This window comes from Pan troglodytes, chromosome 8 (genome assembly GCF_028858775.2).
Source record: "Pan troglodytes isolate AG18354 chromosome 8, NHGRI_mPanTro3-v2.0_pri, whole genome shotgun sequence".
In the NCBI taxonomy this organism is placed as follows: domain Eukaryota; kingdom Metazoa; phylum Chordata; class Mammalia; order Primates; family Hominidae; genus Pan; species Pan troglodytes.
In genome coordinates this window covers 28,973,632-29,000,450 of record NC_072406.2, presented here as the reverse complement: position 1 = coordinate 29,000,450, position 26,819 = coordinate 28,973,632, and the positions used below count along the sequence as shown (strand labels likewise).

Here is a 26,819-nt window from a genome sequence, read left to right as displayed (position 1 = left end):
CTTTGCTGTAGGAATTATTTGATTTGGCAACTATATTCATATTTAATTGCTTTTTAATATTTATTAATAGCCAAAGTTTAATTAATCTCCTGCTGACGGGACATGCTGTTTCTAATGTATGGGATGGTGATAGAGAGTGCTCAGGAATGAGTAAGTATATTCCTTGTTATGTTGCTCTCTTTGATGAATAATATTTCATTGGAATACAGCTGATTATTATTCGTCTATTTAATGGCTCTACATTACCTAGAGGTTAAGTGTTTTCTAATAGAAGAATCCTTTACAGTTTTCAAGGCACCATAATGTTAAGACCATTAATCTTGGAGCCAGGCGATCTTGGGTTCAAATCCCAAATGTATGACTTTAATCAAGTTACTTCTCAGGCCTTTCATTTTCTGTGGTATAAAACTGGGATTTATGACTCTTAATATGTATAAACACAGTGCATATTTATTCAGAGATATTACTGCACTCTTTGCTTAAAATGGAGCATTACAAAGCCTGGTGGTGTGAAATACTTACTTTGGGTTTTTGCCTATATTACTTTTAATGTGCGTACTTTAAAACACTGAGCAAATTTAATACTGAGACTTTTAAATTACCAACTCTTCCACTACCACTTCCGTTTCTGGTCTCAATTATTTCTTTCCTGTGGCTTCATATGTTGTCAGGCACATTGAAATGGATCCCATTTTGGCCAATCCATTCCGTTAAGGAGAGCTGATACATAACTGAATAAAATTCCCTTCACTTTATTACTGGGTCAGTCTGAATTCATTTATTTGTTCATTTAACTTACATTAAGTAACCACAGTGTGCCTCTCTGAAGTATGTAGTATAGGACACGAAGCTCCAGGGTTCCCAGAGCTCACAGTCAAACAGAGCAAATATAATTGAGAAAATAATAGTTACCACTTTTTGCTCCCATTGAAGTGATTCATGATCTTCCATTTGAATTTTTCTCAAATTCAGAAATGTGTAGTTAATTAACAGAAACATGAAAGGGTATAATATTAAGGAAAAAATCAGTAAAATTAAAACTTCAGAATTAAAAAGCACCACAGTACAACCCGTTTTACTGTTTAAAAAATTTAAGAACTAAGTTCACTTCTTATTTAATTCATATGCAAAATTATTTACTTAGTGGTGAGGTTAGAATGAGAGCCAAGTTTTGCTGATTTCTAGTAAAGGTCAGAGTTTAAACAGTGAAATTCGTGAACAAAAAACTACAAATTATCTTGCTCAGCTCTCTTTAATTGAGCTCATCCTATTCTTCAACCCTTAATCTGATTCATAGCTGAAAGCATTTAATCCTGTCAATGAAAAAAAAAATCTCATTTCAGTGTCTCTTGGGTAATATACAGGGTTTTTTGGTCTCTCTGTTTCTCTGTCACCTGTGATGGCTTCTGTACACTCCCGTCTTTCTTCTTCTTCCAGTTGTTTCTGGACCCCCAGGTATCTTATCTCATATGATTAGGGAAGCAATAGGTTCTTGCTGAACTTGGGTTGAGGTGCCTCATCTCACTTGGCCCTCTGTCCTTGATACTTCTTACTGTGTGCTCTGGCCTGACCCTTCCCACACTGTCTTTAGCGCATCACTCTCTCTCACACTTGGTACTCATCAGTGTGGTTCATCCTTCTACGCGTTCTCCGGATTCTCGATAGCTTATCCTAGTCCCCAAACCAGAATACTCTTCTGCCTCCCTAGGATCTTCCTCACCCAACCTCTCGTAGACTGAGATGAGATAACTTTCATTGGCAGGCCTAACAGTCAGAATGAGGTTTCAAGAATAGGAGGCTCCATGTCCGGGCACGGTGGCTCATGCCTGTAGTCCCAGCACTTTGGGAGGCCGAGGCGGATGGATCACCTGAGGTAAGGAGTTCGAGACCAGCCTGGCCAACACAGTGAAACCCCGTCTCTACTAGAAATACAAAAATTAACCAGATGTGGTGATGCATGCCTGTAGTCCCAGCTACTCAGGAAGCTGAGGCAGGAGAATTGCTTGAACCCGGGAGGCGGAGGTTGCAGTGAGCTGAGATCATGCCACTGCACTCCAGCCTGAGCAATAGAGCGAGACTCCGTCTCAAAAAAAAAAAAAAAGAAAAGGAGGCTCCTTAGGCAGCTCTTGCCATGAAGTCGTTACTTCCTTTACAGAATATATTAGTCAATTATCAGTTTCGGTTCTTGAGATGTACACATATGTCGTTTTTGTTCCTTGAAATAGTGCTTTTCAAGGCTGTCATCTTGCTGTGGACCTTTTTTCTGTATAGTTTAAAAGCCAAAACTAAGCAATAACTTTGAAATAGCTAACTTGGAAAAGAAAATTGGGTATATTTCTTGCATTTTGGAATGTTTGTTTGAAGCGAATGTTCAGTCATCAAACTTAAAAATGAGAAAAATACCCCATTTATATTTCACTGAACCTTCTTGGTTTTTCCTGGATAACACATAGTACACATTTTCCCTCCCACTGCCAGGCTGATTATTGCTAGAAAAGAAACCTCATAACAAGTTTCATTGGTTGGGCGTACTCTAAATTAATCCTACTTAAACTCATTTAAACTCTTACTGCTGACTGCACATTGTAACCCTTTTTTCTACTCCTCATAACTCCTTTATCTACCACTGCTTGAGGCAGTGAATTCAAATCCCTTCTCCTCTTTATCTGTCTCTAACTTTACCTCTGCCCACTCACTCTCAGCTGACTTTAGAATCTCAAGTTGTCTTTTTTCAGCATATTCTTTTTTCCTGTTTTAGAAGAACTATATATCTTTCCAGAGTTACTGTTGATTCCATTTACGGTCTCTGCTATTAAATGTGATTCTCTTCCCTGGTCTACACAAAATTTAGGTGGCTTCTACTGCCTAAAACAAAAATCGTGATGTGTAACGACCAGGCAACAAACCTCTTTCTCTCCATCCTTTCACCAGCAGAATTTCCTTGCCCGCATCGCTAAAATATTTACTCTCTATGATCTGAAATCTGTGTCATTTGTTCTTCTAAAGCAAAGACCTCACTACCTGCGAAAATCGTAGCCTTTTTCCTACCCCTCATTCTCCCTGAAGGTGGCACACTGCATGGCTCATTTACTAACTCTGTACCGCGGACAGAAATCTTTGGATTAAAATCTCAATCACAGCTTCTTCTCTATGAATGGGGCAGATATCTGCCTCTCAGGTGTACTGTGGAATTTAAAGAAGATGAACTCCCGTGCCATCTTACATATGTGTTATAGCACTCAAGACTAACACGTAGTGTAAGAGGCAGTGTATCATTAAGTATGTTAGCTTTGTGGAATTAGACTACTGTGGTTGGAATCTCAGTTGCACCATTTATTAAACTGTGGAATTAAGATGCTTCACTCAGTGCCTCTTTCTCATCCTCCAACGGGAATGATTATCACAGGATAGTTAGAATGAGGTGAGAAAATGGCAAAAAAGAGATATTCATCAAGTCCTTGAGCACTGTTCAATACATGTTTGCCACTGCTGCATAATGAGCACTCTTACCAACAACTGGTTCTCAAACTTGTGTGCACATCACAATTAAGTGGGAGAAATTTAAAATCATCAGTAGTTGTAACTGCCCTTTATAGAAAATTGAAACACTTGAGGGCAAAGATTGGTTATGCAGCTTGCCATAATGTTTTCTGATGTTAATTTATTCAACAAGCTTTATTTGAAAACCTGCTAGTTATTTGTACCTTGCTGTCATGTATCTAATGAGTTGCTGAGTCTTCGAGATTCTCCATTCTCGAACTTTGTCTCACAGAGGCCAAGTGGTACCGCAGGACACTGTGCCATGGTGGAACAAGCAGAGGCCTCGGGTGTGGCGATGGCACCAGTTAGTTTATGCCTCTGCTGTTTGACGGTGGGCAAACTGCTAAATTATCTGAGCCTCGGTTTTCTTACCTGTGCATTGAGGTTAAAAATACACATATTCATATATGCTGCCTAGCACAAGCACAGAAATGCTAGCTGCTCTCTTTTTTCTTCCTTTGCCAAGTCTGTTGTAGTCTCATTACTCTCACCTGTCTAGACTATCATGCTATAGCTTTCTGTCTGTCATTCCACTCCAGTATATTCTGCAAACTGACAAGTTAATGATTTTATTTTACACGTCCTGTTAGGTTATTTCTCTGCTCAGTGCCTTCAATGACTCTCTTGCTAATGCTTGCCAACTAAAGTTTCAGCTTCTTAGCATTCAAGAGCCTCTGTGTTCGTACTTAACCCTATGTTTATAATCTTTTACTAGTCTCCTTCACAAATCCAGTGCCTTAATCCACTGGTTCTCAAACTTGGCTGCACATCACGATTAACTAGGAGGAATTTAAAATCATATGCCAAGGCCACACCACCTAGAGGTTGTAATGGAATTGTTGTCAGCTGGAATCTGGGCATTCATATATTTTTAAGCAAGTGATACTGTGTAGTCAGGGTTAAGAACCACTGTTCTATTCAGACGGCTCTGCCTCCCGGTCGTTAAAAACAATGGTACTTTCCCCAAAATGTCATCCTGCTCATTCCATCTGGCCCCATTAAAATGTTAACTCCCATTTAATGTCTCTCCACTTAACCCCGACAGCAGGAAAAGTTTTCTCCTCCCTCTGATCATCTATGGTGCTTTACCTCAGTCGGCTTCATTCTGTTACACCTCGCATCATAGTTCTTTGTGTACATGTTCTTGCTTCTGTAAACGAGGTGCCTAGGCTTTTGAGGGAAACTGAATTTTTTCTGTGGGCCAGTGTAGGCATTTTGGAAATAGGATCTTAATCTTTACAACAACCCTTCAAGGAAAGTATTACTCCATATGTTACGAAGAAGGAAACTGAAGCCTAGAGAGGTAAAGCAGCTTGCCTAAGGATTTTCAACGAGTAACTATTTAATTGTAATTTTTCTTTCTATATTGCCTGCCTCCTACTATGTTGTCAGAGCAGGAAATAAGTCCAGTAAATGCTGAATGAATGTGTATCTCATGTTAGTAAATGTATTTTTTTCCTAGTCTGTTTTTTGCCTTGAGTTTCCTTATGGTAAACAGTTAGATTGTTTCCATTTTTAGCTATAAGAAACTGCTGTAGTAAACATGTTTTGTATATACGTCTTTCCTTACATATTTAAGTATACCTACAGGTTAGATTTCTAAAAGTAGAAAGTGTATTAAAATTTTAGGCATCTTTTAATTTTTTTTTTTTTTTACTTATAGCTTTATTGAGATACGTATGCATGTCACCCATTTAAAATGGACAATTCAGTATTTTAAATATTTTCTCAGAGTTGTTTAGCCATCACCACAATCAATTTTAAAAAATTTTACCATCTTAAAAAGAAAGCCTGTCCTCCTTATACTTCCTTCCACGCCAGCCCTGGCATCCGCTCATCTACTTTCTGCTCTATAGATTTGCCTGTTCGAGGTGTTTCATAGAAATAGAATCATACGCTATCTGGTCTTTGGTGACTGATTGATTTCACTTAGTATAATATTTTCAAGGTGACCATGTTTTAGCATGTACCAGTACTTCACTCCTCTTTATTGATGAATAACATACCGTTGCACAAATGTACCACATTCATTTGTTCGCCAACATGTGGAGTGTTTCCACTTGGCCATTATGATTAATGCTTTGAGGAACATGTACAAGTTTTTATGAGATGTATATTTTAGTGTTTCTTTGCCATAGACCAAGGAGTTGAAATCTTGGGTCATACAGTAACTCATAAGGTTTAACTTCTTGAGGAACATCTGTTAAATTTTGATAGATAATGCCAAATGTCCTTCTAAAATTTGCTTTATCAACTGGTAAAAGTATAAACTTATTCTTTCAAGTGTGTAGGAGAGTTCATATTTTTCTGCATCCTGCCTGACACTTAGAATTGTCCATCTTTAACATTTTGTCAGTTTGTTGACAAGTGATAGCCTGTTTTAATTCACATTTCTCTGGTGCTCATTGAGCCTGAGCTTGATCATCTCTTCATGTGTTTGTAAGTTTTGAGTATTCTTCTTCTGTGAATTACCTCTTCCCATCTTTTTGGCTTTTGGGGAGGAGGAGTTATTTTCTTTTGTTCAGTTTCTAGGAGCTCTTTATAAATTCTCTTAGTTCTTTCTCTGTTTGACCTTTGTTGCAAATATTGTCACCCAGCCTTCTCTTTCTTGTTAACTTTGTTAATGATATATTTTCTTATATCCAAGGCTTTTATTTATTTATTTATTTATTTATTTATTTATTGAGACGGAGTCTCACTCTGTCACCCAGGCTGGAGTGCAGTGGCATGATCCTGGCTCACTGCAACCTCTGCCTAACCCGGGTTCAAGCAATTCTCCTGCCTCAGCCTCCCGAGTAGCTGGGATTATAGGTATACGCCACCATGCCCAGCTAATTTTGTATCTTTAGTAGAGACGGGATTTTACCATGTTAGCCAGGCTGGTCTCGAACTCCCGACCTCAGGTGATCCGTCAACCTCGGCCTTCCAAAGTGCTGAGATTATAGGCGTGAGCTACCGCGCCTGGCTGGCTTTCATATTTATGAGGTTAAATCATTTGGTCTTTTTTTTAGATGGCTTCTATTTGGGCTTTTTTTTTTTTTTTTACTCCCGTTATATCAATTTTATGTGTCTCCCACCCCCAGATTTTTTATTTTCATTTTTTAGAGACGGGGTCTCGCTCTGTCACCCAGGCCATAGTGCAGTGGTGCAGTCATAGCTCACTGCAGCCTCGAAATGGGCTCCAGTGGTCCTCTTGCCTCAGTCTCTCAAGTAGCTGAGACTACAGACGTGCACCATCATGCCTGGCTCCACCCCAAGATAATATTCTCTAGTATTTTCCAAAAATGCTTTTGTGGGCTTTTTGTTTTTTAATGTTTGGCTCTTTAGTCTATCTGGATTATGTATTTATGAATGGTATGAGTTTGGGATCTGCCTTTTGACTTTTTCTCGAGGAATTATCTAATGTCCTAATTCCAGTCAGTTCTCCACAGATAGGAAATACGTTTTTTGTTGAATGCATTTTTCCATATTTACATGTTTTTATTCTATTCCACTGATCTATTTGTGACTTCTTATGCAAAACTTCACAATTACATAGTTTTATAATATACTTTGATATTCATTAGCATGTTTCCTGATGTTATACTTTTACAAAATTGTCATAGTCTTTTCTACATTATCTATTCCAGTTGAACTTTCCTCCCAGCTCTTCAAGTTCCAGTTTTAAGAAATCTTTGAAGATTTGAATTGATTACATTATATTTGTAGGTTATTTTGAGGAAATTATATCTTTACATATTATCCTCCCAACTAGATTGTTTTGTACATTCTTTAGTAAAAAATATTGAGTGTTTTATATAGATTATATGGTCCTGAATCCATATACTTCATTCTACCCCAGCTTTTGAAACCATCTTTTGCTTCTCCAATAGAACAGAAATAAGCTGCAGTAGAACTAATCAAATTAAATGCATTCTTGCCCACTCTTTCACAGTGGCTAGTGTGATGTTTTTCAAACTCAGTGAGATCATGTTTCTCTCTCCCTTAAAACCATTCGATGGCTGGCTTCCCTATGCACTTAAAATAAAATCCAAACTCCTTCTAAGGTTCTCAGATCCTTTTGTGGTCTGTCTCCTCTCTCCCTGCCATCCATCTTCGTTTCGTACTATTCCATGTGTGTTGAGCCAAAGTTTTCTTTGATTTTGATTTTCTGTAGATTAATTTTGTCATGGTCTCTTTTTATCTTAAAGGAATTCTTCAGTATTTGTACATTATTTTTGTCCATTTTGTTTATTTATTTTTGTATGCTTATTTGATGATTATTTTTATTTTATAATTTTCTTTATGGCATAGGGATAGAAGAGTCAACTCTTGTAATTCAGAAACCCAGAAGTTTCTTGGTTTTTTGTGGGTTTTTGTTTTGTTTTTATAAAAAGAAATCAGTATTACAGCCAGTCAAATGCTTAGCTAATTGAAAGATGATGGACTCATACACAGAATAATGCATATGTTAATTAGCTCACTTTAGCCATTCTACAGTGTATACATATTTCAAAACATGTTGTACACCGTAAATATATACAACTTTAATTTGTCAATTAAAAAATAAACAGAAACGGATATTATAGTTAGGCCAAAAAATAGTCATGTTTCTCTGGTCCTTGTCTGGTTATATTCCACTTAATATGTGGAACTCCTAAAAATGCAGTCAGAAACTGAATGAGTTTTGATGGTTTGTTTCATTCGCTTTTATAAGATAATCAGTTAGGCTGGGCGTATTGGCTTGTGCCTTTAATCTCAGCAGTTTGGGAGGCCAAAGCAGGAGGATCACTTAAGGCCAGGAGTTTGAAACCAACCTGGGCAAGATGGCAAAACACCGTCTCTGATAATAAAAGATAGTAAATTAATTCTGGCAAAGAAAACAAGAATATAATCACAAAGTAATTTGAATTTTTTGCAAATGTAGAGTACATGCTTGGGACCAGAAGCATTTAAGATTTCTGATTTTTTTCAGATTTGGAAATATTTGCATTTTTCCTCACCAGTTTAGCATCCCTAATCTGAAAATCTGAAATCCAAAATGCTGTAATGAACATTTCCTTTGAGAGTCATGTTGGCTCTCAGAATGCTTCAGATCTTGGAGCATTTTGGATTTCAGATTTTCAGATTAGGGATACTTGAAAATAGACACTTTCAAGGCTTATTGAGAAAGTCTCATACAAATAAATTCTATAAATCGTAACATGTGAGAATATTAAATCCTCACTGTATTACAACTTGGCATAAAAGTAAATTTTCCTAGTGTGATGTTCTTGAAACTATCGTAAGAAGGTAAAAATGTTAAGTATATATTCTGTTTAAGAAAACAGGCATAATACATTTTTAAAATATTACCATCCAGACTAGACGTCTAAGCATGTGTTTACTGATCAAATCTAAATAGTTCATTACCCAAGAATTATGAACAACTAGTTTGCTGTATTTAGTAACATGATATTATTATTAGACATTTGTTTAAAAGTCCAGGGAAATAGATGATGTAGTATCTAATTGTAACACTAGGTGGTGGTAACTGATTTTAGAAATTAAATTGTGAAACTGTTTCCCAATGTATGTATTCTTTTTACATGAAAACATTTAGTGTTGCTTACATTTAAGAAGGAAAGGGAGAGAAAAGTTTGCGAAGATATGAAGTATCCATTTATACCTATTTGGGCTGTTCTTCTCCTCTCCCTTGTTTTGCTTTAACCTGAAGATTCTAAAACCTTTTAATCTCATGCCCTTTACACTCTTACGGATGATCCCAAAGCAAATAATCAGTGTTTTTCATGTTAAAGATTGAGAAATTTTTAAATACGTATTAATTCACTTTAAAATAACAGGTATATGAAAAAATGTTCAACATCACTGATCATGAGAGAACTACAAATCAAAACCACAATGAGATGTCATCTTACCCCAGTCAGAATGGCTGTTAAAAAAACAACAAAAGTGTGGCGAAGATAGAGAAAAGAGAACTCCTATATGCTATTGGTGGGAATATAAACTTGTACAGCCACTATGGAAAACAGTATGGAGATTTCTCAAAAAACTAAAAATAGGATTACCAGATCCAGCAATCCCACTACTCAGTATCTACCCAAAGACAATGAAATCAGTATATCAAAGGGATACCTGCATGTGCATGCTAATTGCAGCACCATTCACAATAGCAAAGATAGGGAATCAACGTTAAGTGTCCATCAACAGGTCAATGGATAAAGAAACTGGAATTCTATAAACAATAACAAAGAATGAAATCCTGTTATTTGCAGTATACGTGAATAGAACTGGAGGTCATAATCTTAAGTGAAATAAGCCAGGAACAAAAAGACAAAATCACACGCTCTTACTTATATGTGAGATCTAAACAAATTTGATCACATGGAGGTAGAGAGTGGAATGATAGATAACAGAGACTGGGAAGGGTCAGTGGCAGGCGGTGGGGGAAGCATGAGGGGAGTGGGTTAGAGTACAAACATACTGTGAGATGGAGTAAATTCAGTATTTGATAGCAGAGTAAGATCACTATGCTTAAGAAAATTGCACTGTACTTGAGCAATGGACACTCTTCATACTCTGGCTTGATCATTATGTAGTATATGTGTTTAAAGAAATTTCACATTTACGTCCTAAATTTGTAGAAATAAAACATAATTTAGAAAAAAACAAAATATACTCATTAATATTAACATAAATAACATTTTTGATAAACTTAACAAAAATTAAGCAGAGTGATGTTGTTTTAAATTTTTGCAAATCCCTTTAATGCTTGGCTTATTAGTAGACAGCCGGATCTTCATATATGCTTATAAATTTAGTCTGATACAATATAACAGATCAACCTCTGTAAAACTCTGTTCTTATGAGAGAGTAAGTGTAAACAGGTAATTAACATCATATTATGAAAATCATGTTGATCTCACGTAGTCTCTAAGAGGGTCTTGTGGTCCCTGAGGAATCCTAAACCACAGTTGAAGAACCATTGCTCTACCTGATCTGTGCCTGTAAGAAGCTAGTGACAAAGTATAAACTGTATGTATATGCACCTTCTATTAATTTTGGATTTACCAATCCAGAAAGTTAAACTGTCAGCTCTTGCCTTACACCATCTAGATGTTGTAATTAAGGTTACATAGTAAAATGTTGGCCACAAAAATGAAAGAGTTAATATTCTTACTACATTCATTGTTAAGAAAATATATCCTAATGGAAAAAATGGACAGAACATGACCAGATGGTAAAAAGGATGCAAAATTATATATGCATTATGTTTACAGTGAACATAATTTTTACCCAGAAAGAAATGCTTTTTAGATATATTATGGACCCAAATATATTATTATATTAATGTATGTTAGCTGAAGGGTATCGTTTATGAAAAGACTTTATTATCATCACATTTTTATTCCCTGCGTTGTGTCTGTTCTGACTTACCCACATCCATAACTTTAACTCTCATCTCTATGCTGATGATTCCCAAATCTTTATCTCCAGCCCTGACGTTTCTCTCCTGTATTCCTGAGCCTTGCTTCCGGCTATTTATCCCTCTCTAGCTAGAGCACGTAAAGGTACCTCAATCCCAGCTTAGCTAAAACCAAACTCATGTTACCTCTTCACACGAGTCCAGAACTTACTTCTTAATTCTTTGTGTTAATCACTATTTATCATGTCCCCCCAGGCCAGAAACATTTAAGGAAACTTTGCCAAATTCTTCATTCCTTAAATGCATCGATTTTTCATACCTGTTTGTTGTTTCTTCTGCTTTGAATTTTCTTGTCATCCTCTTTTTGGCCTGGAGAACTGTAATAAGCTTCAAGATTCAACTCCCTGTTATTAATTTTATAAGCCTTCCCTAACACTGTAGGCAGATACTCTCATACCACTCCGTGTGTGTGTGTACAGAGAGACCACATATGTTTTTTTCATCTGTCGTCTTTGGTAAAGTCGTATCCTTTCTAAGGCGGAGATCATTTTCTATTCATCTTTATTTTCCCAGTCTGAAGCACACAGCCTGTGTTTATAGGAAAGAGGGATGGCATTAAATGTCCATGTTTTAAGTATTAGGCAAGTGGAGTCACTGCTACCTAATGATAAATTTTACCAGTGATTAGCATATCCATTTGTTTTTCAAAATCAAAGTCAATTCAAGTTAGCCCTTTTACATAGGTATTGAGTCTCTTTTTCTTCTTGTATTTTTGTCAACAATGGCATGGATTTCAGGGAGTAAATTCTCTCATTTAAAAAGTTAACAATGAATATCAAGTTTTATAAATACATTTAATATACATCTAAAGCATCACATTTACCCACCACAAACCTGATCTAATGGTATTTTATAATGAGCAGTACTGTAATGATTAGTTGACATTATCTCCTAATAAATACATGCTAAGTTTTAAAGTATAGTTTTGGGTAAAAGTTAAAAGTTTTGGTGTAGTATAAATATATATACATATAAGTACGTTTCAAATTTATACACACTACTACAATGCTAAGTTTTCGTTTTTTGTTGTTGTTGTTGTTTTTTGCAGAACTTCTTGGTATACATGAACAAGCAGCTGTAGGATTTTTAACACTAATGGAAGCTTTAAGATACTGTAAGGTAAATTGATTTTTAAGGTACTTTGAATGTTTTTTGTTTAGATGTCCACTATTGTGGATACTGTTTTGTTCCTCTGACAGCACATTTGAGCACAGCACTATTGTTCAGTACCGCTCTCTTCTTCCTTCCTATCGCCCACCCTAAACCAGCAGGGTTATTAAGTGTGGTTAAGCCGGCTGATTATGCTGAGTTTCCTATGCTAGGTCTGTTGTTATTTTTTGTAGGAGGAGGGGCAGAACCCAGTACAAAATAATTCAAAAAAGCCACAGACATCTATTATTGAATATGAATTTATTTTTGGCAAAATGAGGATGAAGAAAGCACTGTTTCTTTATTACCTAACGAAGAATATGCTTCACTAAAACAACTGGTAATACTTTATTAGGCAAAGAGAAAGAATTGCCAGATGCCTGAAATTCTGACTTTTATCTATTCCATCTGAAAAATGATTTCACACTGAAAAAAATTTCAAGCATTTTACAACATTAAACTCTTTGACACATGCACTAGGGTTAGGAACTGCCATGGAACTCTCATTTACTGCTGTTTATTTCATTCTCCTCCTACGCAATGTGAAACAACCTGAAATGGGTATTGTAAATAGTTTTAAATGGAATTTAAACCATTATTGACTTGCACTTCGTAAGATGTCATGATTTGGGAGAAAGAAGTAGATCTAGTTTTCTTTTTCATTAAAAAAAAATTTTTAAATAGAGACAGGGTCTTGCTATGTTGCCCAGGCTGGTCTCAAACTCTTGACCTCAAGTTATTCTCCTACCTTGGCTTCCATCCCTAAGTGCTGGGATTACAGGCATGAGCCTAAGGCAGCTGACCTTCCTTTTCTATTTTAGAACAGGGTTCCATAGCAGGGGTTCAGATGGTGATAATTATATGTAATAACAATAATCATGGTTGATCCTCTTTCTTTTTTGTCAGACAGCGTTCCTTTTTCATGTTTCACTTGAACACTGGGTGATATGCATATGATAATCAAATTGGATTTGTCCTGCCCTTACTCCTTTAGTAGTGATCATATGGTTAAACAGTATTTTCAGTGACTTTTATCTTCGGTGACTTTAATTGTATAAACTAAAGCTATTCTGAAACAGCCTGGCAACTAGAGAATCAAAGTGTGTCCTCTTCCCCCTATCACATATACACACACATTCGTAGATCCTAAAGAAAGTTAAGCATGGAGGCGGGGGTGGGGCAGGTGGGATGTGCATGCATGCCTGCGTCTTGTATGAGGCTAGGGGGTGGAGATTTTATATTTGGAAATATTTCCTGTGTATCCCTTAAGACCCTGATGGTCTTTGCAGTTGTGTTGCTTTCTCTACTGCTGTGCTCCAGCCACACTGGTCCTCTCACTTTCCCAGACATGCCGAGCCCTCTCCAGTGCTTGCTGTCCTTTCTGCCTGGAGTTGTCCAGCTCTTGAGATGGATGGCTCACTGTCCCCTTCAGGCTGGACTGCAGATCGTACCTCAGAGACTTTTTTCTTGACCACTCCCTCAGTTATTCTTTTCCACAATATTTAATAGGAATAATTAATGACACTTTTTGTTTACTTATCTTTTGAAATCTTGAGTTTGCTTTTCTATTGTCTTCCCTAATGGAATATAGACGCTGGAAACTGGGACATTGCTAGGTACATATTAAGTGCCAGGTGCTCAGAAATATTTGTTGAATGAATGAATGGACATATTCACCAGAATTGTACGGTTTTCTAGATGTAGGCTTTACTTTGCTTTAATTTTTAGGTAGAACAGAAGAACGTTTTTCCCCTCAAGATCTTAGTGGGAAGTCAATCGCTGCTGTATATTCTTCTGTTTACGTATTGCTGTAGTGTTTTAGCAGTTAACTATGGTTTTAAATGAGATTTAAGGCTTCTGCTAATGGCACAACAAAACACACTAACACTTGGATAGGTGAAAGGCAAAACTCTGTTCCTTCCAACTGCAAATGAGGGAGGGAAGCCAGGCAGGGCCACATGCAGGATTGCATCTGGGGACTGGGGTACAGCAAGCTGGAGCCATAGGAGCAGCTTATGTACCTGAAGTAGGATGGGGTCAGCTAGATTGCCTGAGCTCCCCTGTGGACTGGCTAATTTGCATAACTCTGGGGGGCTCTTGGGTTATCCCTGGTAGTCTGTCTGGTACCTGACTCCAGGGTGATTAGGGTGATCCCTGGAGTGTGGGAGACCTATAATGGTAGTGGCTGGAGTAAGAACTTAATTAGCTATCTTTTGCGAGGGAATGACTGACCTCTAGCCAGGGCCTCAAAAGTGAGTCAAGACAGCATTTTTTGAAAAACTATATTACGCTACAGTGTTCATCTCTCTCTAACTTCTCAAATTCTGTGTATATTTTACATTTACTTTCTATCAGATGCTTGGAGGAATGGCATTAAGGAAGTCATTGAGCTTGTGTTAATTTTGTAAGTCTGAACATTTCCCCGTGCTTTGATAAGTGTAGCAGATTTCCCTTTAAAGATGAAATTAACATTTTGCAATATCATTTTGATTATACATGCATTAATACAATTAAGGTGATGAAATAATCTCTTTCTCCCTCCTGCACTCTCCCTTTCAACACACACGTACAAACCCAACAAAGAATAAGGTGGCTATGGCTACTTTTGACTCTACTTTTTTAAAAAAGATAGATTTATAACTCACATACCAGGAGATTCACCATTTTAAAGCATACAATTCAGGGCTTTTTAATATATTCACGATGCAATGCAACCATTACCCCAATCTAATTCCAAAATGTTTTCCTTACCCACAAAAGGAGCTCTAAACCCATTAGCAGTCGCATGCTCCTCCCACTCAGCCCCTGGAAACCACTACTCTGTTTCTGCCTCTGTGGATTTACCTCTTTTGTACATTTCATACCAATGGAATCATGTAGTATATAGCCTTTCGTTTCTGGCTCCTTTCACTTAGCATGGTGTTTTCATTGTTCATCTCTGTTTTTTACATGTGTTAGTATTTCATTCCTTTTTATGACCAAATAATATTCTTTTGTATGTTAAACCAATTTTATCTGTTCATCAGTTGGGTTGTTTCTACTTTAGCTGTTATGACTAGGGCTGCTGTAAACATTGATGTACAAATTTTTTGTGAACATGTTTTTATTTCTCTTTGGTACATACCCAGGAGTGAAATTACTGGTCATACAGTAATTCTATTTTTAACTTTCTGAGGAAGTGTCGAACTGTTGTTTAAAGTGATGACACTTATTTATGCATTCAATATATTTTTACTATTATAAAACATTTCATGAGTTTAGCATTCATTTATTCTTTGATCTTATCCTTTGTTTTTTTTTTTTTTACTTAATTTAAATACACACTTTTTCTGAAAGAAAGGTTTATATCTAATCTCTTCACCACACGAGGCACCATGTGATGTGATGGAAATCCATCAGAGTAGATAGAAGTCAGAAAACTTAAGTCCTAATTCTAGCTCTGTACTATTTAGTTGCTTGAGATGAGACCAGGCACAGATCCTGTGTATTTCTCTGGTTCCTTATGCATAAATTGAAGGACTTGCACAGCTCACCTCTAAAATCCTCGTCCACTCTGGAACTGTGATTTTATCTTTCCCTCTTTCTTTGTTCCTTTTCTTTTATTCTTCTCTGCTGTTCCCAAACCATCCTTCCTACTTTACTGGCTCAACATTGCCACATTAGCACATCTAACTCATCCCTCCCATCATAGGACAAAAATACTAGTTTCTCTGTCCATGGATACAAGAGAGTACCTATTTTCCACTTCCCTCCTAGTGATAAGAATAAATTCCACAGGGCCAGGGTGGTGGTTGAAGCAGGGGCTGCTGGCTGATTAGGACAGAATTTTTGGCCTGACTGCCACAAACAGCTACTTGGAATTCCCCAATTATAGGCAGTCTGTAAGACAAAGGAAAATGCAGCAAATTGTATTGGTAAGATTCGTCATTTTTAAGTTAAAGTTTCTGTCTTCATATGAGAGTGGAATTGAGTGGTGTGAACGTGTTGGGTTTCATAAGTCTATTCTGTTTGTTTAGTATTAAACTTTTTTTTTTCTCAGTCACACACACACAATCGTGTTCTCAAGTTTTTGGTATAGTAATGTTCACAGATTATGTAACCTTGAGAGCAGAGTACAAATACGGCTTTTTATACATTTTAAAGAGACTGTTCATATTGTGAAACTTTGAACTTACCTTCTATCATGAAGAGTCAAATAACAGGACACTTAGATACTTAAATGGTTTAAATTGTAATTTTTCTTGATTATTTGGGAGCAAAGATGTTCTTTCCCTTTGATTATTCATAAATCTACTCATTTGATAAACTATAATTATTTTCCTTATAAAGTTATTATCGTCAAGTTTATAGTTTTAGGGTTTGAGGTTTCATGCTGAAATTCTAGGAAGTGGTCATTTTATCTAGGAACTTTAGCAAAACCTGAGAATGACTCTTAGGGCTAAATAGTTATCTCCAGCTGTGTTAAATCTATATTGTTGTTGTTTTAATGTCAAAGCACAATATAAGCTCAGTACTGACAGTCTTCTAACACTCATTTTTACATTCAGCATTTGATCTCTATGGGTGAAGTGCTCGGGCACAATACATTATTTCAGTTAAATACAAATTGGACACTTTATGCTTCAGATATTTATGGGCAAATAAGAGGCAGTATAAATTTTTAATTTGTTTATTTGTTTTATTTTGCTACATTTGTTCTAGGTTGGTTCTTACTTGAAATCTCCAAAATTCCCTATTTGGATTGTTGGCAGTGAGACTCACCTCACCGTATTTTTTGCCAAGGTATGCTTATAGCAGGATTTTTTTTTAAGTTATGACATCAGGCAAACAAGTATTATAAGTTCATATTTGGTTTGGATCTTTGTGCAAACTTCAGTCTATTCCCACAACAAATGAATTGTTCAAAAATCTCAAAAACTAATACTGAAGAACATACTGTTTTCGTGCTCTAAATCTGGAATCTTTTAATCAAAATCTGTCATGATTTAGTTATAATTTCTTCTTCTTTCTTTAGAGCTTTAGCTTTTGATTTTTTTCAGAAATCACTTGTGTTATGGAGAAAACAATTGAATTTTAAAGTTTTAGATTGCTTTTTTCATAAGTAGGATAAAATATTTATTTAACTTAGATGATACATGATATAAAATGTTTTAATTACAGCATCTCCTTTAAAAAATTTTAAAATCTATTAATAATTCAATGGTATTAAAGTCAAATGCTCTTTTAAGATGGAATACTTCCCACAATTTTAATATATACCTGATTACAATATTGAAATAGCTGAAATATATCTGAATATTTCTTTTCTTGTCTTTTTTATTTTTCTTCTTTTGCTTTTTTTTTTGCGATGGAGTCTCACTGTGTTGCCCAGGCTAGAGTGTAATGTCACAATCTCGGCTCACTGCAGCCTACGTCTCCTGGGTTCAAGCGATTCTCCCACTTCAGCCTCCCGAGTAGCTGGGACTACAGATGCATGCCACCACACCCAGCTAATTGTGTTTTTAGTAGAGACAGTTTCGCCATGTTGGCCAGGCTGGTCTCAAACTCCTGACCTCAAGTGATCTGCCCACCTCGGCCTCCCAAAGTGTTGGGATTACAGGCGTGAGCCACTGTGCCCCGCCATATCTGAATATTTCTATTTCAAAATTCTTAAAGCTGTTTCTAAATCTCAACTATAATCTGTATATCATGTTTTTCCACAATTGAGTCGTTAAGAGCTTTGGCCTCGGACGACTTTGGTTTTAATCCCAGCCTTGCCACTTCTTAACATCTCTCAGCCCCCTTTCCTGTGTCTTTAAAATAGGGATTCATAATAGTACCTAGCTTTTAGAATTGTTGTCAGGCTTAAATACAAAGTGTTTAGCAGTGCCTAGTACAAGTTAAATGCTGAGTAAATTTTAGCTGTGGTCATCGTCATCATCATCATCATCATCATTTTTAGTATTCAAGAAACATACATTAAACATCTCTGGGATCATAGGTAACTTGATAGGTTGCTGAATGTTCGTAGGAAGATACAGAATTGTATTTTTGAGGTTTCTTCATTGTGATGTGCTTTCCTGATTACTCCTTGAGCTTTTTGAGCATATATAGTCAATGTAAGTTTATTATTTGTTTCTGTAGAAAGTACAAGTGGTATAAATTATACTCTAGTCTGAATTGACAATGCTAAGTTTCGTGAATGTAATTATGTATTACTGTATTTACTTTTATTGTGTCAGCAAAAGTCCAGGTAGGGGTTATAGAGCAAGATACATTAATTGCCTTTTCTCAAGCACGGAAAGCTTTAAAATTAAATGCTGAAAGTATAGAGTTACTGATACATTGCATTTAGTTTGAAAGCTTTTGCTATTTATTTCCTTCCTGAAGTAGAGAGAGGAAGTTAAAAAGCACAGTGTGAACTACAAAAACTGACAATTACTAATTCCCGAGTGAGGATTTCATTTTATAAATTACCATAAAAGAAAATTAATTGTGACTTACACACAAAAATGTATTTTCAAACCAATTTTTAATCATGTTTGTCTGCAACCTTATTCTTTAAGGAAAACTAATTATATGAAACTAAAAGTGTTGAATATAAAAGATGACAATATTTTAAATCTTAAATTTTATAATTGATATTTAAGAAATGATTTTGTTGTCAGAACAGTAGGAGAGATTTCACAGAAGGCATAATACAAGGAACAGTGTCGAATGAGCTGTGAGTCTGAGGACATTATCTGAAAAAGTTAGTGATGTTGAGGGAGTTCCCAAGAGTGAAATAGGCCCTTCTTTTTATGACGTACACTCTTCCTACCTGTCCTGATACTTTTGTGGTTCCCATAGCACTCGCCCATTGTGCTGTTGCATGTGTCAAACAGCACACAGTTTCTAATTCCCATACTGTTTTCTGCATGTCCCATGGCAGCCAGTGAACTTTGTCTAGGGCAGGGGCTGTCTCTGGCCCACCTTTTTATTCATAGATCCCTGTCGTGTGCAATAACGTGTTGAATTAGAGACATGGAGTTAAGAGAAAAACACAAAAACTCCTGCCATGTGGGTGTAGAACTCTTGAATTTTATACTAATTGTTACTGTTTTGAGACTTACCTGTGTAGTCTCAGGATCTGGTATATAGTCTGGCACACTAGGGGTGGGGGGAATTATTAGTTGAATGAATAAAACTTTTGTACAAATTTCCCACATTTGGGTTCCAATGACATTTATATCCCCTAAGAATATTTTACACGACTCATTGTGATGCTTCATTGTGTAGTATCTATAGATACTTTCTTAGAGTAGTCGAATTTGGATTGTTTGAGATGTTACCTTTAAGAGGAGTTACCAGTGAAGAGTTGTTTTTTCCCCTTGAAATAAAAGTAAAACAAAGCTGGAAGTTCACCTAAATGGTAAATAAGAACAATAATACTTGATCACATTTATTGAGTCCTGTTTTAGATTTGTTAAATATAAACTGATGTTCATATAGTCTTCACCACATAAAAAATACTGGAAATTTCACTCTTCTTAAAATTATAACAAGAACCATTATTCGGCCATTCCTTCTTTAACATTTCTGCATTTGAGCAAGCAGTTTTGGCTGTGGGTTTTTCTTTTTTCTTTTTTTTCTTTTTTTTTTTTTGAGTTTTGGTGAGTTTGCTTTATTATACATTCAGTGGCCTGAAACAACATTGTTTTAATTTTTCCCCAGCAGTTCCTTGCAAATATTTATGTCTTTTTTTATAAAACTGATATGTTTGTTGGTGTATTTCATGTGCTGACTTCTTTGTTCTGGTTAGAATTAATTAAAAAAGTATATTTTATTTGCATAATTTTTAAGGCAGTCTGTAATTTGGCGTTGTGAAATGCCTGTGAAGAACAGTGGAATTCTTTGTGTGCCTTATGCGGTGAAGGTGGAAATAGTTGCAGGTGTCTTCATTCATTCATATACTCATTTATGAGCTTTTTACTGGATTACAGTATGTGCCTGGCATTATGCCAGATGTTGTGAATACAGTGGTGAGCAAAAATAGATACGGGTCTGTTCTTAATGGAGGCGGACATTCTCCTTGAGTTACTCAAGGATATATAAATAATCACATAAATTTACAAGTGTGATGAGTGCTGACAAAGCACAGGTCCATAATGCTGTAAGAATTTATTGTAGTTTTGGAAAATTGGGATGTTTACTTAAAAAATTGATGCCTAAAATGAGAACCTGAGGTATCAGATTAAACCAGAGGAAGAGAGGGGAAAGAGCATTCTCTACATGACAAATAGAGCAAATTCATGCCTGAAGAAAGAAGGACAGACAGACAGATGAACTGGGGTGAGAACAAACTGAAAGACAAGGGCTGGAGGGAGCACTGAGAATTAGGGGGACAAGGTGTAAGATGAGGCTGGAAGAATAGCAGGCCATGTTACTCTTTGATACTAAGAGTTAGGACAACTAGACTTGTTAAAAATTGGTAGTGGGAGTAGTTTTGGGGGAGGTAGGAAGGAAGGGAACAGGATTAAATTCACATTTGTAAAAGATAACTCTGACTAATTGTGGAGAATGGATATATTGAAGGATAACCCAGGGAATAGGTAAAAAAAGACTTCTCTAGTTCTATTTCAGGTAAGCAAAGAGTACAATTTGGTCCAGAGTAGTGAGGTAGAGAGGAATAAAGTGCATGGATTTCAGAGATTTACTCCTGAGGTAGAATGACAGGACTGGGTGATGGATTGGATTGGCAACGGAGGGGTAGAAATGTCTAATAAGATAGGTGTGGCTAATGATTAGATCTTAGAGCTTTAGAAAATGTGTACTTAGCAGCTTTGCTGTTGTTGAATGTAACTGCTTGTTATTAAAGCAATTTGTTCACTATATGCACATCACTTAATAAGTGGGATTGGGGAAATAAGAGGTGCCTCTCAGACAGGCATGTGGAGAGCTGTGCTGTAGCTTCTGTGACATCACTTTCTTCTTGTATTTCCCTCCAAAGAGCAGTGATGGGAGACAATCTATTATGTAGACTGATGCACCACGTAGAAACTGCTTAGTTTTTAAATTTAAATTTAGCACTAGTGAGAGCTGTCAGAATCCTTTGACCCACATCTATTCTTTATGCCAAAGGAACCAGTCCATAGAGGAATTAAAAACTTTTCTAATACTGCATGGGTAGGAAGGTAGAAATGTGATAGCTAAGATAGAGTAAAATATCAGAAGCTGTATTGAATTTAACCTTCTGTATGGGGTAAAAAGATAATGTGTTAAGTGAATTAATAAAGCAAAAGATGTTGTGAGTAATATTTAACACATGACTAATTGAGAAGGGATAATTAGTACTATTTCCCAGAAATTACAGAACATTGAAATTTATAGAATTAATCAAGAATTGGCCAGGCGCAGGGGCTCATGCCTGTAATCCTAACACTTTGGGAGGCCGAGGCAGGTGAATCACGTGAGGTCAGGAGTTCAAGACCAGCCTGGCCAACATGGCAAAAGCCATCTCTACTAAGAATACAAAAATTAGCTGGGCGTGGTGGTGGGCACCTGTAATCCCAGCTACTCAGGAGGCTGAGGCAGGACGGTCACTTGAACCCAGGGGACGGAGGTTGCAGTGAGCTGAGATTGTGCCACTTCACTCCAACCTGGGCGAAGGAGCAAGACTCCATCTCAAAAAAAAATAAAAATAATAAAAAAATTTAAAAAATGAAAAATTAAGCATTATTGCAAATGTACATGGAAAACTGAATTAAGCATCTAATTAGAAAGTTTTATTCTGAAGTTTTAGGTTATAAGTACTAGTTTTATATGTTCTATACACATGTAATTAAATTTTTGTAGGAATGAAAGCTTCGTGTATTAGACCCTAGTAATAAGGAGAAAGTGCACGTTATTTTTTTTCCTGAAGCAAATTAATGGCTTTGGGCAAAAATTATGAGTAATGTTAACTATATTATAGGTAAGATGAAGCACAAATTGACATTTTCTTAAATAGTAGCAGTTTTGAGTTCTATTCATTTTTCATGATTTAAAAGTATTGTTAATCAGTGACATTCAAATACATATACCACTGCTTTAAATACATTGCAGTTTTGGAATAATTTGTGTTTGTGTTGTGTTAGAAGTGAATATCACTTCCAAAATTTTCAGAAATATTAATCTATGCATAGTCTCATGACTAGCACTGAAAATATTGTGATGTCAAGTGGTTGATGGCTTTGGCTCCTTTTTCTAAATTTTGTAAGTAAATTTTTCAAAAAATATATTTTGGTATATTTATATACAGGATGAACTAAGGTCTCAGCAATTAAATATGATGAAAGTAGTGTAGTATATTGGCTAAGTTTTAAAATTATAGCATTTTTCTTTCTCAGAAAAAAAAATCTTTGACATTTCAACTTTGGTTTTATTGTGAATTATGTTTATTTAAATTTGACTTGATTTTCTTATTGAGTTGTTTTTTCTTTTCTTCTCTACCCTTATTCCTAACCTACTTTCCTTTAGAAGTCGAAGCTTGTGGCCCGTGTTCATTTGCATTATCAAAATAATTGGCAGAGTTTGAAAACCGAATTTTTCCACATCTTTGCCAATACTGGATCATTAAAATTATTATTATAATCATCCTAGTGGGTGTTAAGTGGTAATTGTAATTTTGATTTGCATTTCCCTAATGACTAATGAGCATCTTTTTATGTGATTGTTGTCCACTTCTAGACGTTCTTTGGATAAACGTCTGTTCAGGTCCTTCGCCTGTTTTTTAATTGGGTTGTTTGTCTTTTTGTTATTGAGTTATAAGAGTTTTTTAATATATTCTGGGTACTAGATTCATCCTGTGTATTTACTTGTTTTCTATATTATCTGTCTCTCTCTGTAGTAAGCTCTGTGATGGCAGGATTTTTGTGTTTTGTCACCTACTGTTTGCCAGGTCCTAGAGCAGTGCCAGGCATAGTGTAGGTGCTCAGTGACTTTTTGTTGAACAAATACATTATAGAACACACTGTAGATCCATCTTAAAAAAATTGTGAGATAACCATGTTATTACTTGATAAGTTGGGGGTCGGGAGGTGCGCTTAAGATTGCTGAATAGTCTTGGATCATCAGAATTCAATAGATCTCTATCTTACATGGAGGGCAAATAGAAAAACTAGCTTTTGCTATCCTACCTGACCAATTCAAACCGCCCATATTATTAAATAGAAACAGCTGTCATGAGTATTTACAAATAAGCTTTGTGAAACTACCTATATGCTGTAACATGTTCAAAATTTACTTTCATGATTTGAGGATGGTTAAGAAAATTGCTTCTGTCCAGTGAAATAACCTCTTAACTATCTGTTTTTGTTTTTGAAGTGAACAATTTACTTTTAGGACTTAAAGTAATTAAATATAATTTTTTTAAAGGGCACTAGTATAGGTTCATGATTTTAATTTTCAGTGCCAAAGTATTTACTTAATGAACTTATCACTTTATATTTGATATATCCAGTGACCCAGAATTTACCTTTTTAATTGTACTGGTGCCCTCTTCCTGACCTATAATCATCCAACACATTTTGTAGGATTAAAAGAGATTTTTCACAAGTCAGTTTTACTTGAAAATCATCATTAAAAATAAATAATTTTATGAACAGGTTGTAAAAATGTTCAGGTTGATCATTTATAACATTTCTTTCATGAAGAAATATAATTTTAAGGTTTTAAATTTAAACCGCCATGTTTTATAAATCATATTTTCTGTCTGATATAGAAAGAGTCATCTTTTCTTACTAACCCTCTGTCTCTGTCAAACAACAAAACTGTTATTGTACTCCTTGACATAGTATCCTAAGGAGTCTGGTTGTGAGAAATGCATCTAAGCCACCCTATGTAAATGAGATTTTTGTAGTTACTACTGAGGGAGAATATCACAGAATCTAACTTCAGGAACCTTATAGGAACTGCAGAGTCATCAAGCAGCAGGGTTCCCACAGAACTTCTAATAAGAGGATACGGGTGAGGTGAAATGCAGTACGTAAATGGACCTCTTCAAAGAGGGAAACTTAATTCCTATTAAGTACGATGGAGAACTTTCCAAGCAGGTCATCTGAGCTGTGGCAGAACAAAGGTCTGTACATGGAGACAGAATGTGCCCTGTGGGCATGGGTCTTCAGAAATCGTATCATGGCACTTTCAGTGAGGTTACTTGAAAACATGTGAACCTACTGCACAGGTAAAAAGAAATGTATTTTGAAAAGTAGATGCTTAAGGAATACAGAACTTAAACTTTTTGAATTGTTTTTCCTTAATTTCAGAAGAAAAAACTAGCTCTTATTAGATGAAGGCTGTGTAACATTTGTTTTGTAATATGTCAAATATGTTAGGAGTCAGGTCTTTCATAATAATACATAATTATTTAAGTGTTCAAACATTAGGGCATTTGTCCTCTATTTTCTCCCTAACCATCGTTTTCCTCATTGATTCTTCATCTTTTATTTTTATACTTGGGTTTTAAGAATAATTTATTTGGGTCACTTTCTTAATTTCCCTTGAATTGGGAACTAATTAGGAAATTAATTTTCAATGCAAATTCAAAATGGGCACTTTAAATCTGAAAATCTACTTTAAATATTACTAGAATTTAGAATGTATAAAATGGAAGACATAATAAATGCCTTTTTTGTTTTTATTGTGCATTTGAATCTCAATGTGGAGTGACAGCTGTTGATCCAATATAAAAATAGTTGGACCCTGCCTATAGCATCTAGTTTCATCTTCAGAAGATCAGTGGCTAATTTGCTTGGTACTCCATTTAAACTCTTCATTGAAGTTGGGGAGATGAGTTTTACATCACTTTTTTGTTCTCTTTTATGGTTATAAAGGGGCTCTATGTGTGTGCGGAACCTCACCTTTGACCTTTCCTTTGATAAAAGCAGTTTTCTTGTCAGGCATGAACACGTGAATATCCATGACAGAACTGTTCATATAAAGAAACTGAATTTAATGCTAAGGAGGAAAAAATTATTTAACTGTTGCTGTGTGAGCTGACATTGTTCTTCCAGTGGGATCTGTTACTGGGAATGTAGGGAGAATTATTTCTACAGCACAAGCTGCTTTTATTACTCCTTGGTGTAACAGGAAAAACACTGTGGTGAACTGTTAGAGCCTTTCTCTCTTAGGTATTTAAAAACTGGACAGTTCTACATCGACATTTCTCTGCATGTAATAAAACGGTGTTAAGGAAAAGCTGTAAAGTGATGCTTTATACGTTTACTCTTCCAAGAAAATTCACCGTTGGCATTTTGTGTTTTATTGCAGTTTAGTTACCTCATCCTTTTATCTTAAGTAAATTCTGGAGTTTGTGCATATATTGAGATTTCATGCCTCATCTAATACAGAAAGGAAATAGGGAAAATGCTAATTATTTGTTCTTGTAGTTTAATCATAACTTCTGTGACTTTTGACACCTTAAAATAACAACTTAAAGGATCTCTTATCTGAACTACTTGGAAAGTCTGGGTAGACATCTGGACATCTTAATTATTCTCAATGATTTGAATTATTACAAGCATGTAAATTTTTAATCACAAACTCTTTCCTACCTGCTTAGCACAATTTGGGGCTGTCCCCCATCAGCCATCTAGGATTATGCCAATGACTTGTACCACCATAATACTAAAGCTTTTTATTTTTAATTATTTTGACCAGAAATCTTTCAAAATATAAATGTTCTTGCCTCCTTAAGCCAAGTGAACATCAGTTACCCTTATGTACTCTTTGCCTTATGCAGCTGCATTTGTATATTCTGGTTTTTGTGATTTCCCTGAATTTTCTTTTTCTTTTAGTTATTACTTCTCAGTCATCAGTGATGCTAGCCTTCCTGGAAGAAGTCTCTCTTTTCCACTGAACTTTTCTTTTTCTCTTACAATAGTATCCAAATAATTGTCTAAAGATAAAATACTGATGGAAGGGCCTAGAAGTATTCTGTTAGGAATGAAGCCTATGAGTTTTAATTAAGAGTCAGTATCATTAAGCCCACACCCCTAGCTATCTGTTCAGAATTGATAGAAAAAAATCGTAGCCAGTAGAGTTGATAGCAGAGTACAAAAAAGGTCTTGTATGGTTAATAGATGACCGCCACTAAGTCTTACTAAGTTTAATTTGGGGGATTATTGTGTGTGTTTGCACACGCTTTGCTTATGTTATCCTCTGCCCAGAATACGCTTATCAAAATCTTGCTCAGCATTCCTGGTCCAACCTTCCACCATTCGTATTGTGTCCGCTGATTCTCCTACTCTCTTGTTGCTCCTGTTCTTTCTTCCAACTTCCTTCCTTCTTGTGGCACTAACTGATTTCCCACACTACCTACTGTCACACACATTCAGTATTGTGGTAAGTACTGTTGGAACGTAAGGATTAATAATACATGGTAATAGTTTACTGTGAATGTTTACTGAATGTTGTCTGTATGTTAGGCAGTATGCTAATTAATCATCTCAGGAGCATTCCTCATTTAATCCTCAAACCAACCCTGTGAGCTGCGTGCCGTTTTCATCTGCATGTTACAGTCTGGGGCCAATGAGAAAAATGACATCTCCAAAGTTAGATACTAGTGAGTACCAAGGCAGGATTTAAACTCCAGTCTTCTGACTTCTGAGCTATGCATTTAACTACTTCCCTCCCTTAAGAAAACAACTCATTCTGCTAGAGTAGAGTA

The 26,819-nt window shown here is 35.9% G+C and overlaps 1 protein-coding gene across 7 annotated transcripts in view; it reads left to right on the top strand.

Annotated features, from left to right (window-relative positions):
* Positions 1-26,819, top strand: part of MINDY3 (MINDY lysine 48 deubiquitinase 3) — an 82,173-nt gene that overhangs the window by 26,615 nt on the left and 28,739 nt on the right. For 6 of the 7 annotated variants that reach the window (XR_010159736.1, XR_010159735.1, XM_054659365.2 and 3 more), the window contains 3 exon segments: positions 71-150; positions 12,054-12,124; positions 16,856-16,936. Coding sequence is in view for 5 of the 7 variants with exons in the window: in XM_054659365.2 (XP_054515340.1) it covers positions 71-150; positions 12,054-12,124; positions 16,856-16,936 (232 nt within the window). In the remaining 2 variants the exon portion in view is untranslated. 7 annotated transcript variants of the gene reach the window in all.